At 42.6% G+C, this 18,689-nt stretch overlaps 1 protein-coding gene across 2 annotated transcripts in view; it reads right to left on the minus strand.

Annotated features, from left to right (window-relative positions):
* Positions 1-408: 408 nt before the first annotated feature.
* LOC109872746 (zinc finger and BTB domain-containing protein 16-A) overlaps positions 409-18,689 on the minus strand; it is a 168,725-nt gene continuing 150,444 nt past the window's right edge. Inside the window, exons 5-7 of one of the 2 annotated variants that reach the window (XM_020464050.2) lie at positions 17,878-18,048; positions 7,646-7,813; positions 409-5,627 (exon numbers count right to left, since the gene is read on the minus strand). In XM_020464050.2, coding sequence (XP_020319639.1) covers positions 5,398-5,627; positions 7,646-7,813; positions 17,878-18,048 — 569 coding nt within the window. In that variant the 3' untranslated portion in view covers positions 409-5,397. Of the gene's footprint in view, positions 5,628-7,645; positions 7,817-17,877; positions 18,049-18,689 lie in introns of both variants that reach the window. The other variant, XM_020464049.2, reaches the window with a different exon arrangement.

An 18,689-nucleotide genomic window follows, 5' to 3' on the forward strand; every position in this document is an offset into this window, starting at 1 on the left:
AATGACAGAGGGTTGAGGATCAATACATATGTTTTGTGGACAGAGAAGTGGGACTGGTGGAAGAGAGAAAAGTGTTGAATGAGAAAAGCTGTTGCCTTCAGATGTGAGAGGAGGGGAAGCTGGGGAGAATCTCATGGGGGGGGCGGTCTATGCATCTTCATTTGTCAGCCGCAGCAATGGTCCACCCAGTGACTTCATGGTTGTTACCCATGTTTACAGAGCTGCTTTTGAAGGACACAGTTCTGCATAACAAGAACAGCAGTATGGCTCTCCAACATTGTGTAAACCTGTAAATCATTTTTAGTATCTATACAGTATTGAACTGTGGGTTGGCATCTGAAGAGTCCACAGAGTATATGAGGAATGGGTCACCTAGAAAGCACCACATTAGAAAACAGGCAGACAAACTTGAGTCCATTTTTTATTGATTTTCTAACTGCAGATTGAAGGTATACAACTGAACATCGTTATTTTTCTGAGACTCATAAATAAAAATACAAAAAAATGTTCACTACAAAACAATCTACTGTTAGTAGGATGTAAAAAATATTATCTTTCACTATCGAAGGCACAAAATGTACTTAGTGACAACATGGATAATAAAACCTGCAGCATTTAAATCTCTTATTTATTTTTATTTTTTTTCACACTCCATCATAGAAACACTGAAATTTTACAAAGAGATGTGTCTGATCCTACACGGAAAGAAAAAAAAACTAAAATCAACAGACAGATAGATGCTGGGATCCGTGGCACAACTAACATCGGAAGCAGGGCCACAGACACACAGCTAATCGCTGGAAAAGACAAAGGACCTTTGCAAAGTTCTAATGCAAATTAAATCATTTTTATTCAAATTACAGAAAAAAGTAGAAATTAAATTATAATAATTGGGCACCTTCTAAGATTAGGCTAAGATCAGGTGCTGAGGTAGACGAAAACGATAACAATTCAAATAATAATAAAAACACAATTTTCTTAATACAGAGCAACTCGACTGGCACTTGTGCTGTCACAACAAGGAAGAATGAAACAAAATGACAGACAAGCCAGAAAGAGAGAAAGAGAGAGAAAAGCTTTGTAATGCTTGGTCCGACAGGGCAATTGGTCCTCAGTGCTAATATAAAAAGACAATGTCTTGGTGCTTTGATACTCAAACAGTTGAGTCTGGACCTCAAATGGCACATGCATGGCAACACTGCATGAAATGGCTACTCGTTCTAGAACACCACACTGAAACACAGAGTGCCTACTCCAGGGATGCCATGATTTTGTAAGGCTCGTCTTTGAATTAATTTCTTATCTTAAGAACAAGTACTTTATAACAATCAAGTCGTAATGTTAAGCTGGGTCAACGCTATGTGTTTGTCAAGCTGCCAAAATGGATGTTGAAGGACATTAACTGCTCAGTAAACCTGTTGCTGACAGCAAAATATTATTCACGAAAAAACATACTTAGACTTATTTCCAAAATGAACAGGTAACAGTCCTTCAGAACAGATTGAAAAAGCAAAATGCATACAATTTTCATGGCCCGTGAATGTTATCATCTTTATGTCTTATACTCTCAAGCTCCATAGTCTGTATTTTTCGGACACTTTTTCTTCCTTGCTTTTTGTGCGTAAACAAGTTACATTGCTTTTGGGTGTCAATTACAAACAAAAACATCAAAGGTGGTTTACCCACTACCAATTTTAGGCTAATGCAGCCCTCCAGAACAGCTACTTTTTTTATTCTAAATCAGAAATCAGGTCATCTCAAATCGTCATGACATCCCTAGAGTACTGGAGACACCATTAATTATCTTCTGAAAGTACAGAAACTAAGCAGATATAGATGGACATTTTTGTTGAACAATTTCCATTTTAGGCACAACGATATTACAGAAACAGAGTAACATTGAGGGAAGAACTATATCAACGCCAATGGATTCTTTTTTCAACATGTTGAGAGAAAAGTGGCACAGAGCATTGTTTTTATTTTGTGTCTGATCTAATTAGTGCATTTTTCACTAATACACGCACGCGCACCCACAGATACACTTTCATTTATGCACACACACAAAAAAAGTAAAAAACATTCAGAGAACAATGGTAGGAGACTGAATCCCTCTAGTTATTGAAGTTTGATGAGATTGTTTCAGGCTCTCTGGCCTGGCACTCTGATTTGGTGACTGAAGTTATTATAGTGGATGAATATTGGACGAGGGAAATCCCTCGGCTCACAGTGTTCGATAATACAATGGCAAGACAATCATGGGCCAATACGACCACGTTCATGACATTGCTTCTTTTTTTTATCACTTCAAGTACAAAAACAAAATGTTGGCAATAAAAGTTGATTGAAAATTGTGAATGACGTGTACTAATTGATCGATGGCAGCATCCCTGCCATCCATTTTAAATGATCTATTTCTTTTTTTCCACACGCACGTTTATGGCCGATAGATTTAGTCCTTCACCTACAATGCATTGACATCCAGAAAGCAACACTTACGACAACATATTCACACATTTAACATTACCAAAGAGGAGCAAGGCAAAAGATTCAAAACCAGAGAAAAAAATAGGTAATAAAAAAAAATATATACAAATATTTGCCCTGCTGAAACCCTCGACAAATGGAAAGGGTCTGACACTGAATACAAAAATATTACAATTTTTATATATCAAACTGCCTCTGTTGGCTCTTGTTCAGGAATACACTCATTTCGAGAGAATTTGTCGACCAAGAGGATCTCTTTTTTTCTAACCTTCCTTTTTTCTTTGATTAACACTTGCAGTCCCAACTGTCCAACGCACACTGCCCCGCTGCATATATGACCTGTTCTCGGTGCTTCAACATTGGTGAACCTTTTTTTTTCACATTACAAAACTACAATTCTATTCACATATTTTCAAGTTTAACGTTTTTTTTTTTTTACTCTTAAAAGTACTATTACTTCTTCTACTGCGTACATCCCTCTTACCCCATACTTAAGGCTTCAACATCTCTTCTCTGTTCTTAAGGTTACTGTCAGGGGGGGACTGTAAGATAAGAATAAACTCTTGTTTTATATTTCCCCATCAATCTTACCCTTTATATAAATGTCACTTACACATGTGAAAAGACAATAAGTCAACACTTGAAAGCATGAGATGAAGTTGCAAAGATGCAAAACACAAACACACAAAATAACGTGCTTTTACAAAAATGAAAACAAAACAACTTAGAGGTAGCTTTTATAAGAATGACCAAACCCACCAGCTCTTCAACAAGCAGGGTTAATAAAAAAATACCAAGTTTGGTAACAATAATGCACAAAAATACACAACAATAAAAATCTATTTTCACCGTGGCACTCATTTCCACGTACACATTGCTTTATCACATCTCCCTCGCGCAATAGTGCGGCTTTCGGACACACGCTCACAAAAAGTAAGAACATGTACAAAATTAAACAAAAAAACACAAGGGAACTTAAAACAAGCACGAGGTCACAAAAAACGAGGTAATTCAAGTACAATGTGCTGAGATAAATCAAGATATAATAGGAAAGAGACAAAGCGAAGAAACAAAACCATATATTAAGAGTTGATTTATTGTGTCTTCTTACCGTTCGCCCCCTGGGCTGGCCAGGCCATGTCTCCTCCAATCAGTTTAGTCCCCCATCCCCCTCCCCTGCTAATAATTGAGTGTGATTATCCCGTTAACACTGAACTGACAGTGGTGCTCATAATGCCTTCATTATGCTGCCATATGAACAGACATAATGCTTGTTATAACAGGTTATGACAACATATTTTATTGATATAGGACTATTACAATTTTATGAAACTATTTTCCACCTGGCATCACATTCACGGTTATACTCCTCATAACAGTACATACAATCTGTTATAACAAGTGCCATATCTCCTTATAGTCGCATCATGAAGGCATTACAACCACCCCTCGGAGGTGTTACAGGTGCTACCCCTACACGTCATAGCTCCCCACCTCAATCCTCAGCAGCCTTTGTCATTTTGGTCTCCATCACCATGGCATATAGAGAATATGAGATTATTAATGTGAGAAAATAGTTCATGTTATGAGTCAGACGACGTACTGCAATTTAGTGTAATTGATGATAATCTGCTTACATTTGTATCAGCCAGCATCTATAGTGGAAAGAAATGAGACATCTCCAGGTAATGCTGTATGGTTGAAGAGAAAACAGAGCAGCGGCTTCGCAGCGAGCTACCCCTCAAAAATATATCTGATATAAGAAACATCAAACAGAGACTGCTGTCGTAATATGTCTTTACCTGTGCAATGAAGCTATGATAAACTGATGCGGAGACAAAGATAAGGAGAATAAAAAAGTGACCGTCATGGTTCGACTCCCGAGAGGCTCCGGAGAAACCTGACTAGTGGCCTAGGCCGTTTTCAGCCCTTATCCAACAGAACCCCGGAAGCTCACCGGGAAGAGGAGATTTCCGATATGGGAATATCATCCTCTGTTAATCTCCCTTGCTGAACAAAAGATAACCCACTGCGTGGGTGCAGAGGTGTTGTGCCCCAATCCAATTCAACTTTGCTTATGTTGATGCAGTACAATACATGGTGCTATTTTGCCATAGGTCTGGCTGACATGTGACACATGAGCCAGCCCTTAGGCTCTGATTCTCGAGGGCTATCTGAATGACACCACCGTAGGGGCTCTAAGTGCTCTGTGCCACCAGGTCTGAAGACACCATTTTGGAGCACTCTGGTAAATAATGGGATGGGTAGTAGGGGTCAACTGTGACATGTTCCTCAAGCAGGACATGACTTGGTGTCTAGTTTAATCCAATCAAATCAGGAAGGGATCTGTAGTATCAGGTAATGAGAGGATTGACCCACCAAGTTACAGTATGATACAATCCTTTACCAGAAAAGGTGAGGGTGTCAAAACTACATTTAGTGATACACAGTGGTCTAAATTATGGGGATGTGTGGGTTCACATAGCCTTTGAGAACCATTTCAGTTCAGTTTCAGGTGTGGCTTGGGTGACATCTTTCGAGTCTGTGGGTAGACTTAAAGACAACAAACTCCATTGATGCGGATCCATCGATGAGGGTACACCCACAGGTTTTGCATTTAGGCAATTTGAAAACAACTTGAAACAAAACGTTAATGGATGTATTGAACAACATGTGACTTGGAAGGGGTAATGTCCTCTGGTCAGAACTGCACTCTGCCCAGCCCTTTTCCTCAGTGTGCCCCTCTGTCATTCACTCTCTTTGCATTAGAAAATCGCTTGTGCTTCCGTCTCGTGGAGTTCCTCGCTTGACTTCTTCGCCACAGGCCTCGTTCTCCTCCTACTCCTCCTTCTCTCGCTCCCTTCCCCACTTCCTCTGCCCGCTCTCCTTCCCCCCGGCTGTTGTCTGGTGGCATCAGACGTAGCAGAGGTACAAGTAGGTCTTCTCTATCCTCCAGTCCGGGGGGATGTCTTCGGGCCTGTGGCCCTTCATGTGCTTCTGCATGGCTGAGAGGCTGGGGCAGTACTCCAGGCAGATGGTGCATTGGTACGGCGAGGCACCGTTGTGGGTGCGCAGGTGTTTTATCATGGCCGAGTAGTCCCTGGATCGCTGGTGGCACAGCTTGCACTCAAACGGCTTCTCACCTGGAGGGGGTGACAACAACAGACATGTCAACAACAACAACATCAGGCTGAGGAATGGAACTCTATATGACCCATACAGTCAGTTGTTCCTACATTTACAAGGTTGTAAAGGTGTAACCACCTGTAGCAGATTACAGTAGCAACTTTCTTCTAGAGCCTCCTCACTTTTGCGTGTCAATGCTAGCAGAAAGAGCGCGATATCTAGTGGTCTCAATTAGCAATCACCATAATGTGTATAAAATACCCATGGCTAAAATGAAAGGTGCATGCGATAATGGATAATGGTATTTCATATAGCGCAGCTGGGCACTATATGAACCACCCCTATAATGTGCTTTACAAACCAAACCTATCCAGTTACACTGATGTACATGTGCCTCATTTAATGTCTAACATCAAATCACCAATAGGACCTATGCCATTTTGGAACATCAAATCACAACTTTATTACATTTGATTCTTGACTGTTCCAAAGCAGCTACATTCCAGTGCATGTGATATTCCAGACCAGTTCCCCCCCTAAACGTGCAAATGATTGGAGGGATGGCTAGGAATAATCCCCGGCACTCAATCCGACAGGCGCAAATTAGACATGTAAATGCCGACCTTTACCAATGGCATTTGAAATGAGGTGTTGGATGTGATTGGGGCCGTGAATGATACCGACGCTCACACCACGTTACAGAGAGGCCTCTCTCTGATGTGTCCCTGCATCTATTTTTATTTTTTTATTTTTTCAAAGTGCCAAACTTGACTTGTGGGAAGGGGGTCAGGGTTGTGTTTACGCAAATAGCCATGCCAAGAAGATTATTACGGGCCGTGTCGACTGACGAGGCCCCACATGCCAGCAGTGTATACAATAACCACATTTTAAACAGGGTTGCCTCAGATAACTGGGAAATAATGAACTGCAAATGGGACCAGTATTGATCCGCCATTGACAGGTGGGACTCGGGGAGGGAGGGAAGGTTGCCAATGTCAATGATTTATCAAGCGGCCCCCTTTTGTGCGCAGTGGCCTTTGACTGTGAGATTGTCACTTGGTCTTGTCATCTCCAGTGCGCTTTAGCTCACCGCGAATTAAGGCCCCTGGCCCCGGCACCACAAAAGGGGAAGGGGGGGGGGCATTAATTTGACAGCTGGCTTATTGAATGGGAGACATGGGAGTGTTGGTGGGAGGTTGAAGCAGGTAAACCCTTGGCTCAACAGCAGACCTGGGATACTAGGTGGTGCATCCCCCTCATAGCACCCTGGTTCACAGCACCTGACCCTCATCCTCATATCTGGGGACATAAATTCAGCCATCATGAGAGTGACAATTGCCAGCGGCCGCCTGACACCTTGTTGACACATTTATGGAGCTGTAAAGGCCTGGGATCAATATGGTGGCTCCTCCGCAAGCCTGTATTTACTAGCCCTTGGAATCATTCATAAAAACAGTCTGTGTACAGTATGCTTTGTAAAATGAGCAAATCAAGTGAGCACATTGCTCCCAGACCATCTTAACGCCCAGTATAAAACTACTGAACACTTGTCATACACTTCCCTTCCTTCTGCGTTACAACACTGAATTCAATCTGTTATGGAGCCGAGCTGGATCTCCAGTGAGTTAACTAGTCTCCAGAGGGAACTGTACTGGTAGAAACTATTAGCATTGTACACTAACCCTTTAACTCTCTTGAACAAGCCATGAAAGCTTGTGTAACAGAGCTGATATTTTCCCAGTGTAACAGAGCTGATATCTTCCCAGTGCAACAGTTCTGCCATTTGTATCCGTGCTATAGCACTGACAATCTATCAGCGTACCAGAGTTAACATTTTCCCAGTTTAACGTTTAATTTAATGGAGTTGACATACACTCCCGTTCAAAAGTTTGGGGTCACTTAGAAATGTCCTTTCCATGTTATTTTAAATGGACCAAAAAAATGTGCTTTCTCTCAAAAACAAAACCCCCAATCTTTTGAACGGTAGTGTATTTCCGGTGATTGTCCTGTCCATTGTGATTCTAACGATGCATACCTGTGTGCACGCGGTAGTGGGTCTCCAGCTGGTGCTTGAGGCTGAACCTCTTCCCACAGCCGTTACATTCATAGGGCTTTTCCCCGGTGTGGATGCGCTTGTGGCCCTTCAGAGTGTTCTCGTCACGGAAGCAGCTCCCACAGAACTCGCACTCATATGGATGGTCACCTGCTGAACACGGGGGACAACACAGACAATCAAACATAATAACATCCAAAGATATTTCTCCTACAATATTTGATCATGTTTGATTCAGTCGCAGTCCTTCATGTAATAACTAAGACAGAGACAGGAAATAAATAAAAGGGAACAACCACATTGGACTCATAGCTTTGTTACAGTTTCAAATGGCTATTTTTGTCTGAGTTCATACAGAAAGAAAGCTATAGAAGTACAAGTGTGTTTAATTCAATGAGAAGATGAATATTACGTGACAAAGGCTAGAATACGTTCGCAATCACACTGAGCTATCGGGGACAAAATTCTAACATATTTCATAAAAACACTTGTTCCAGTCCACTCAATTTCTTCCTTTTTGTAGGTCAAGTTAGAGCACTGTACCCTTGCCACCCTGGGGACACTCGTGTAATGGATATTCAGATGTCAATAATCAGTAATATTATGATATGCGGAGGCTCTCTCCAACACTCAGTGACTAATTGCTTTCCTGTGTCTGACTAGCAGCCGCCCATACATCATTCGCTCCCCGGCACAGATGCGCCACGCTGCCAGGCGTGTAATGTTCTCAATATTTAATGCATTTCACTCCACCGCTAAAGGTTTAAGTCATCGCCAATGACCTACGCGTTTCATTATCTGGCTGTCCGAGCGGCACCGTGCCAGGGAATAAATTGCATTTCTCGTTATGTACTGTCATGCTCGGGCACCCATCGCCCCTGTCAAGAGACAATGTCAATTTCTCCTGGCATGTATTTTCGTTGGAGAGAGACGCGCCTTAAATGTTATTCACATTTGGAGGCAGTGGCTGTTTGGAGTGATGCGACGCCTGGCGTATGATGCTTTCTGGTTGGGGGGGATACTGTGGATGGGGAGGGCAGGGATGAGAAAGACAGAAAAAAAGAGATATATAGAGAAAGAGAGAGAGAAGGCAGGAGGGTAAAAATCTATAAAAGTGACAGACTTTATTTGTCTGCATGAAGTTATCAGTGGCTCCCGCTGTAAGACGTGCTCTTTTCTAGCGTTTTAGCCACGGCAGAGATCACAATCCATGACAGAGCGTGGTGGGGTCCACACGACGCTACAGGAATAGTAATGGAGCTGAGATTCACCTGCCTTTAATTAGGAGCAGTCTAAGCCCCAATCAGACAGATCTGGAGGAGAGCATGTTAATGCTCAGTGGACAGACTATGGAAGGTTATTTACCTTCAAATTCACACAGACAATGCATTATAACACATACTATATATACATATACACATATACATATACATATGTAACCAATAAAATGTCATTCTTCTTAGCAGGGAGGGGACTTCATTGCTCCTTATGCAAAAAGTCAATATTTGTAAGCGAATGCCATAATCACATTGTGCTGCAATCCAAAGGCCAGGCAGGACTTCATTTAGTCAGGAATACATTATGCTCCCAGGCACTGGAGATACAGCATCGTAAATCAGAAGGCTTTCACTATCTCTCCCCTCCCTCCTTTCCCTTCTCTCACTCCACCCCCCCACAACTCTTTCTATCTCTGTCTGGCTCACTGCACCGCTCTTCTGCTCCCCCTCCTCTCTCCCTTTCTCTGTGTGTCTGTCAGACAGACACAGTGCCTGCTGGGGTCTAATGACAGCGAGGGGGCAGAGATGAGGATCCAGCACACTGAGGCAGAACAGTGGACTAGGAGTGGACCCTTGGGTACCCTGGGCACTGCCACCTGCGTTTCCATGCCCCCTGGGGGGGGGGGGGCTGGTGTGGACAGTGTACCTGCTGCCTCAACCCCCCCCACCCCCCACTTCAGTCTACCCCTCTCCCCCAGGCACTGGCATGAGCGCCGTGTGCACCGAGGGCGGGTTCATTATGCGATAAGCGTCAGTAAATCAGGGGGCTCTGTCACTGCCAGGGCTCTCTCTCTCCCTCTAGCTATCCTTCTCTCTCTCTAGCCTGGCACTATCAAACACAGCTGCGAACACAAAACACTCCGCCGCAGACGGCAAATGGGCTCTGAGTTAAAATACACAAGCGACCGTTGTACAACAACGGAATATTAACGAGGGCCCGGGCCAGGGCGCGCGTCTGCAAGCGTGGTGGGGAGGGAGGACGGAGGAGGCTGCCATCATTATGAGACCCCATTGTACAACAGTGTGCCCGTGTGTGTGTGCCCGTGTGTGCCCGTGTGTGTGTGTGCCCGTGTGTGTGTGCCCGTGTGTGTGTGCCCGTGTGTGTGTGTGCCCGTGTGTGTGTGTGCCCGTGTGTGTGTGTGCCCGTGTGTGTGTGTGCCCGTGTGTGTGTGTGCCCGTGTGTGTGCAGCCTCTCTTTTGAGGCACAGAGATGAAGCGAGAGAGGGGAAGGGAGAGGGAGAGGGATAGATAGAATGTCTCAGAGAATAAAAATGGGGATTACAGATTAATAGAGACAGAGAGGAAGAAGTGAGAGGGAAATAGACTGTGGGGTTAGTGTACTCTTCTCCGGGGAATAAATAAATGGCAGATTGATACACTGTAATAAGCTAAATTAAATCTGTTGCTTCGCTCTGTCATCAATAGTAAACCAATGTCAAACAGAGGGCAATATTAGAAAAGATGATTTCCAAAGCAACGGTCTACCGAAACAATGTGTCAAGCATGTGTATATTGTTTTCGCTCCAGCTATTGCGCATATTGTACTTGCTCCAGCTATTGCACTTGCAGCTGTGAGGTTGAAGGCAGAAGACATACAATGCCTTCAGAAAGTTTTCATACCCCTTGACTTATTCCCCATTTTGCGTTACAGGCTGAATTTCTCACCCATCTACACACAATACCCCATAATGACAGTGAAAACATGTTTTTAGAAATGTTTGTACATTTATTGACAATGAAATACATACATTTCTCATGTACATACAGTACCAGTCAAAATTTCTGGACACACCTAATCAATCAAGGGTTTTTCTTTATTTTTACATTGTAGAATAGTGAAGACATTTAAACTATGAAATAACATGTAGTAACCAAAAATGTGTTACACAAATCAAAATACATTTAGTATTTTAGATTCTTCAAAGTAGCCACCCTTTGCCTTGATGACAGCTTTGCACACTCTTGGCGTTCTCTCAACCACCTTCACCTGGAATGCTTTTCCAACAGTCTTGAAGGAGTTCCCACATATGCTGAGCACTTTTTGGCTGCTTTTCCTTCACTCTGCTGTCCAACTCATCCCAAACCATCTCAATTGGGTTGAGGTCAGGTGATTGTGGAGGCCAGGTCATTTGATGCAGCACTCCATCACTCTCCTTCTTGGTCAAATATCCCTTACACAGCCTGGAGTTGTGTTGGGTCATTGTCTTGTTGAAAAACTAATGATAGTCCCACTAAGCGCAAACCAGATAGGATGGTGTATCACTGCAGAATTATGTGGTAGCCATGCTGGTTAAGTGTGCCTTGAATTCTAAATAAATCACTCACAGTGTCACCAGCAAAGCACCGCCACACCTTCTCCTCAATGCTTCAAGGTGGGAACCACACATGTAGAGATCATCTGTTCACCTACTCTGCGTCTCACAAAGACACGGCGGTTGAAACCAAAAATCTCAAATCTGGACTCATCAGACCAAAGGACAGATTTCCACTGGTCTAATGTCAATTACTCGCGTTTCTTGGCCCAAGCAAGTCTCTTCTTTGCATTGGTGTCCTTTAGAGGTTTATTTGCAGAAATTCGAACATGAAGGCCTGATTCACGCAGTCTCTTCTGAACAGTTGATGTTGAGATGTGTCTGTTACTTGAACTCTCTGAAGCATTTATTTGGGCTGCAATTTCTGAGGCTGGTAACTCTAATGAACTTATCCTCTGTAGCAGAGTTAACTCTGGGTCTTCCTTTCCAGTGGCGGTCCTCGTGAGAGCCAGTTTCATCATAGCGTTTTAAGGTGTTTGCATCTTGCACTTGAAGAAACCTTAAAAGTTCTTGAAATATTCTAGATTGACTGACCTTCATGTCTAAAAGTAAGGATGGACTGTCGTTTCTCTTTGCTTAGTTGAGCTGTTCTTGCCATAATATGGACTAGGTATTTTACCAAATAGGGCAATCTTCTGAATACCACCCCTACGTTGTCACAACACAACTGATTGGCTCAAAAATGCCACAAATTAACTTTCAACAAGGCACACCTGTTAATTGAAATGCATTCCAGGTGACTATCTCATGAAGCTGGTTGAGAGAATGCCAAGAGTGTGCAAAGCTGTCATCAAGGCAAAGGGTGGCTACTTTGAAGAATCTCAAATATATTTTTATTTGTTTAATACTTTTTGGTTACTACATGATTCCATATGTGTTATTTCATAGTTTTGAAGTCTTCACTATTATTCTACAATGTAGAAAATAGTAAAAATAAAGAAAAACCCTGGAATGAGTATGTCTCCAAACTTTTGACTGGTACTGTGAGTACTCACACTGCTTTGCTATGACACTCCAAATTGAATTTAGGTGTATCCATTTCCTTCGGTCATCATTGAGATGTCACTATAATGTCCACCTGTAATGTTCACCTGTGGCCAATTCAATTGTTTGGACATGATTTTGGAAGAAACACACCTTTCTACATAAGGTCCCACAGAAACTATACCATTAAGTCCAAGGAACTGTCTGTAGATCTCCGAGATTGTGCAGCATATATCTGGGGAAGGGTATAAAACAATTTCAAGAGAGTTTACATTTTCCAAGAACACAGTGGTCTCCATCATTGGGTAATGGAAGAAATATGGAACTACCCAGAATCTGCCTAGAGCTGGCCGTCAGACCAAACTGAGCAACCGGGAAAGAAGGACATTGGTCAGGGAACTGACAAAGTCTGACAGAACGACAGAGTTCCTTGGCTGAAATGGGAGAACCAGCAAGAAGGACAACAGTCTACAGTTTTTCCCCAATCTGGACTTTATGGGAGAGTGGCCAGACAGAAGCCAATCCAGAGAAAAAGGCAAGACAGCACGCCTGGGGTTTACAAAAAGGCATGCAAAAAATTATGTGGTCTGAAGAGCCAAACATTGTACTATTTGGCCTGAATGCAAAGAGCTATGTCTGGAGAAAACCAGGAACAGCTCATTACCCGTCTAACACCATCCCTACCGTGAAGCATGGTGGTGGCAGCATCATGCTATGGGGATGGTTTTCAGTGGCAGGGACTGGGAGACTGGTAAGGATAGAGGGAACAATGAATGGAGCCAAATACAGGCAAATCAATGATTAGAATCTGCTTCAGAGTGCAAACAACCTGAGACTTGGTAGAAGAGTTACGGGACAATGGCCCCAAGCATACAGCCAAAGCAACACAGGAAATTAGATATTTCTGTATTTCATTTTCAATAAATGTGCAAACATTTCTAAAAACATGTTTGCACTTTGTCATTATGGGATATTGTGTGTAGATGGGTGAGATTCAGGCATTTGAATTCAGGCTGTAACAACAAAATGTGGAGTAAGTCAAAGGGTATGAATACTTTCTGAAGACACTGTATAAGTGATGATGATGATGGACTTGTCGGAAGAGGGCGATGATGTCTCTAACTGAGATGAAGACAGGACTGCTTGACTTTTGCTTTCGACATCACCTGCTACTGCGTGTTTTTACATCAGATCTCTTTTCCCTAGTACACACACAAACATTAAAACGGCAAATACATGTAAGAATTGCCGGTTATTTCCCCTTTCTTGAAATTAGGGATTATTTTAGGTGCCACGGCGACTTGCCGATTTTTTTATCCCTTGACAAAAGGCACCACATCATATTACAAGGGTGCTTGTGACTGGCTCATTGCAATTTAATACACACATACAGAGGATCAGGTTCAAAAAAGCACGGTGCTGCTGCCTCGTCTTGCTGCTCATGCCGAGATTGGGGTTGGTGATGACATTTCAGGGAGTCGTGCACGGGGACCGTCCTCGTGTCCCCGACAATGGTTTATATATACACTAGATGACTGACAGGGGGCACTGTTTTGAAACCACCGCGCCTCCATCTTGGCACTCCACCACCATTGTAAAAAATATTTTTGAAGCTATAGAAATGCATTTATTAATGTCTACGTTTGTATTTCCCATGTTTATTATATTACAGACAACTTAATGCATACTTTTAAAAGTTATGTGAACTAAACATAATTAAAAACATATTTTTTTAATTCCTTAAAAGTATAATTTTTAGAGTACTAATGTTACTGTCCCCACCAAGAAAGCAATAGTTAAATTCTGTCCTTGAAATATTACATTCCAATACATAGCAACAACAACAAAACATGTTCAGACCCCTTGATGTTTTCCACATGTTACATTACAGCCTTATTATAAAATGTAATCAATATTTCTTTCCCCTCATTAATCTACACACAATACCCCATGATGACAAAGCAAAAACATGTTTAGAATGTTTAGAATGTATTCAAAATAAAAAACTGAAATATTCAGACCCTTTGCTATGATAATCAAAATTGAGCTCAGATACATCCTGTTTAAATTGATCATCCTTGAGATGTTTCTACAACTTGGAGTCCATCTGTGGTAAATTCATTTGATTGGACATGATTTGGAAAGGCACACACCTGTCTATATAATGTCCCGCAGTTAACAGTGCATGTCAGAAAACCAAGCCATGAAGGATTGTCCATAGAGCTCCAAGACAGGATTGTTTCGAGGCACCGATCTGAGGAAGGGTACCAAAAAAGATCTGCAGCATTGAAGGTCCCCAAAAACACAGCGTCCTCCATCATTCTTAAATGGAAGAATTATGGAATCACCAAGACCCTTCTTAGAGCTGGCCGCCAGGACAAACTGATCAATCAGGGGTGAAGAGCCTTAGTCAAGGAGGTGACCAAGAACCCGATAGTCACTGACAGAGCTCCAAAGTTCCTCTGTGGAGATGGGAGAACCTTCTCCACAGTACTCCATCAATCAGGTCTTTATGGTAGAATGGCCAGACGGAAGCCATTCCACAGTCAAAGGCCCCAAAAAATATTTTACCTTTATTTAACCAGGTTAGTTGAGAACAAGTTCTCATTTACAACTGCGACCTGGCCATGATAAAGCAAAGCAGTGTGACACAGACAACAACACAGAGGTACACATGGAGTAAACAATAAACAAGCCAATAACACAATAAACTAGTCAATGACAGAGTAGAAAAAAATAGAAGTAAGTAGAGATTCTGGTGTGCAAAAGAGCAGAAAAGTAAATTTAAAAAAAAAAAAATGGGGATGAGGTAGGTAGATTGGGTGGGCTATTTACAGATGGACTATGTACAGTTGCAGTGATCAGTTAGCTGCTCAGATAGCTGATGTTTAAAGTTGGTGAGGGAAATGAAAGTCTCCAACTTCAGCGATTTTTGCAAGCTTTTGGAAGCCAGCTTTGAGTTCCAGTCACATGACAGCCAGCTTTGAGTTTGCCGAAGGCACCTAAAGGACTCTGATCATGATTAACAAGATTGTCTGGTCTGATGAAACCAAGATTGAACTCTTTGGCCTGAATGCCAAGTGTCACGTCTGGAGGAAACCTGGCACCATCCCTACGATGAAGCATGGTGCTAGCAGCATCATGCTGTGGGGATGTTTTTCAGCGGCAGAGACTGGGAGACTCGTCAGGACCGAGGGAAATATGAATGGAGCAAAGTAGAGAGATGATTGATGAAAACCTGCTCCAGAGCGCTCAGGACCTCAGACTGGGTCGAAAGTTCACTTTCCAACAGGACAACGACCCTAAGCCCACAGCCAAGATAATGTAGGAGGGGCTTCAGGACAAGTCTCTGAATGTCCTTGAGTGGCCCAGACAGAGCTCGGACTTGAACCCGATTGAACATCTCTGGAGAGACCTGAAAATAGCTGTGCAGCGACACTCCCCATCCAACCTGACAGAGCTTGAGAGGATCTACAGAGAATAATGGGAGAAACTCCCCAAATACAGGTGTGCCAAGCTTGTAGCGTCATACCCAAGAAGACTCGAGGCTGTAATCGCTGACAAAAGTGCTTCAACAAAGTACTGAGTAAAGGTTCTGAATACTTACGTAATTGTGATATTTAAGTTTTTTATTTGTAATAAATTAGCAAAAATGTCTAAAAACCTGTTTTTGCTTTGTCATTATGGGGTATTGTGTGTAGATTGATGAGGGAATTCAACTATTTCATTCATTTTAGAATAAGGCATTAAAGTAACAAAATGTGGAAAAAGTCAAGGGCTCTGAATACTTTCCTACTGCACTGTATATGTCATTGGACCTCTCCCGAGGATTGGCGTGAAAACAGAGAAGCAGATGCGGAGGTCCAGTATACAGGACCGCCTCACCTTGTCACTCGCACTAAATCGCTGCACATCGGCTTGCAAATAAGCTGGCTGCGCTCATCTCGCCACCTTCATCTCAAATATTTATCCGTGAGCCGGTGAGCTATATCAGCTCTGACATAGAGACTGTTATTTAAGGTCGCAGACAGACGGCGGAGGATAGAAAGGAAAAAAAAGGGAAGATGAGAGCGTCCATCCTTTGCAAGTGAAATGGGATTCATTTCCATGTTCTTATATTCTGTCACGGTAACAGGGGCTTTTCCCTAAATCACCTCATCTGCCAGGCTATTTCCCTCTTCAGCCTCGTCCTTCTCACAACTGACAGTATTAACATGGCCTTTACTCACCAACGAGCCAGCCTGGAGGTAAATACAGTACCAGCTCCGTTTGATCATGGCATGAATTTATTCAGCAAATGACCAGATCTCTCTGTTTATTCAGCCAGCCATGCAAATAGTGGACTAGGGCAGCAGGTAGCCTAGTGATTAGAGTGTTAGGCCAGTAACCGAAAGGTTGCTGGATCGAATACCCAAGCTGACAAGGTAAAAATCAGTTTTTTAGTCAACCCACTGTTCCCGGTAGGCCGTTATTATAAATAAGAATTTGTTCTTAATTGACTTGCCTAGTTAAATAAAAGGTTAAATAAAAATAAAACGTTTTGAGTCGGGATTACACAATTCCTTCTAGGAAGAACCATTGTAGTGAGTTAGATAATAGGCAACCATGTTCAGAAGCCAAAGCCATGAGCATAATGTGGTGAGACACGTGTTGTTGCCCTGCAGGGCTCTAGAGTCTAAACTGATGCTAGACTACTGAGACATCGCCACTTGTCCAATATACTGTCACTCATGTCTGTCAATGGAACAATCCATCACACCATCATAAGAAATATGGATTTGTTTACAATCCATATATATATATACATATACATATACATATACATATACATATATATATACACATATATATATATATACATATATAATCCATATATATACAATATGGATTTGTTGACCTAAGGAGACTGTGTTGACAACCTTTTCCCTGTCAGTCTTCAGCAGGTCTATGTGTAGCTTTCACTTGTTGCCACATCATTGCAAAAGTATGTTGCCACAGCATAAGTGTAATTATTACCTCACAAATTGCCTAATGTGATGACCAACCTTCTCACAATCTATCTGCAACGTTGTGACAATGTCATTTGTTAGTAGGGTAGTCAGAGGAGTTTGAGTTGACTGGTTAGTGTGAGAGAACATGAGTAGCCTAACGAAGTGTGTCCTAGTGCACTAGGATAGAGGGGGAGTTGACACACACTACATAACCAAAATAATGTGGACACCTGCTTGTCAAACATCTCATTCAAAATTCATGGGGATTAATATGTAGCTGGCCCCCCCTTTGCTGCTATATCAGCCTCCACTCTTCTGGGAAGTCTTTCCACTTTGTGGATGAGCCGTTGTTGCTCCTAGACGTTTCCACTTCACAATAACAGCACTTACAGTTGACCGGGGCAGTTCTAGCAAACTGTCTCGTTGGAAAGGTGGGGTCCTATGAAGGTGCGACGTTGAAAGTCACTGAGGTCTTCAGTAAGGCCATTCTACTGACAATGTTTGTCTATGAAGATTGCATGGCTGTTTGCTCGATTTTATACACCTGTCAGCAATGTGTGTGGCTGAAAAAGCAGAACACACTCATTTGAAGGGGTGTCCACATACTTTGTAGCTGCTACTAGACAGTATGCGTCGCCACTGCCACTGACCTGTGTGCGAGCGAAGGTGACGTTTGAGTGCCGTATGGCTGGGGAAGGTGCGGTTGCACTCGCTGCAGATGTAGCTGCGCACACCGGCGTGGACCTCCATGTGCTGCTGCAGGGCCGGCTGCGCCTGGAAGCGCTTCCCACACAGCAGGCAGAAGATGGCCATGTCCGAGCCTAATGGAGAGAGGGAGGGAGGACAAGGTGAGTTTTCTTTTCTCATTTAGTCTGGTTTCTATCTTCAATTGAGTAGGAGATAATGTCGGGAATAAATCTGACGAAACATAACATGTTGACAGTCCTGTAGTGAAATGACACGTCATTCTTGGCCCTACTCCTGAATAAAGACCATTTCATCTCCGTTCTATGGATATTCAACATTCTTGTTCATTGTACAATGATGTACATTTCTTGAGATCTGTTAGATCATTTATAAAGAAATAAGTATCCTAAACCAAACGAGGTATCGATCATTGTAAAACACCACTGGGAAAAGCACACAGGCTTGAACATTGCAACTGTGATTCCTTACCACAAGAGGTCAGCACCAAGTTGAGAGCAATGACAAACGATGTGAGCAGTATAACAGGCAGGCTAAGGACTGTTTTAGCATACAGGGAACCGTCAACACAATGGGATGTGCAATGGCCCTGTATCTCATGCTTGGTAGAGGACACTTTAATATGGCTAAGGACTTCATAAAGGCCACTGAGGATAGGTTTTCTAAATACATTTTTTAAGCAAATGAAAAGGTATCAAGATGTGCTTTATATTTCAATTGAGTCTCGAGCCCAACAAGTAGTGTTCATTTTTCTCCA

The sequence above is a fragment of the Oncorhynchus kisutch genome, linkage group LG28 (genome assembly GCF_002021735.2).
Source record: "Oncorhynchus kisutch isolate 150728-3 linkage group LG28, Okis_V2, whole genome shotgun sequence".
NCBI classification, from domain to species: domain Eukaryota; kingdom Metazoa; phylum Chordata; class Actinopteri; order Salmoniformes; family Salmonidae; genus Oncorhynchus; species Oncorhynchus kisutch.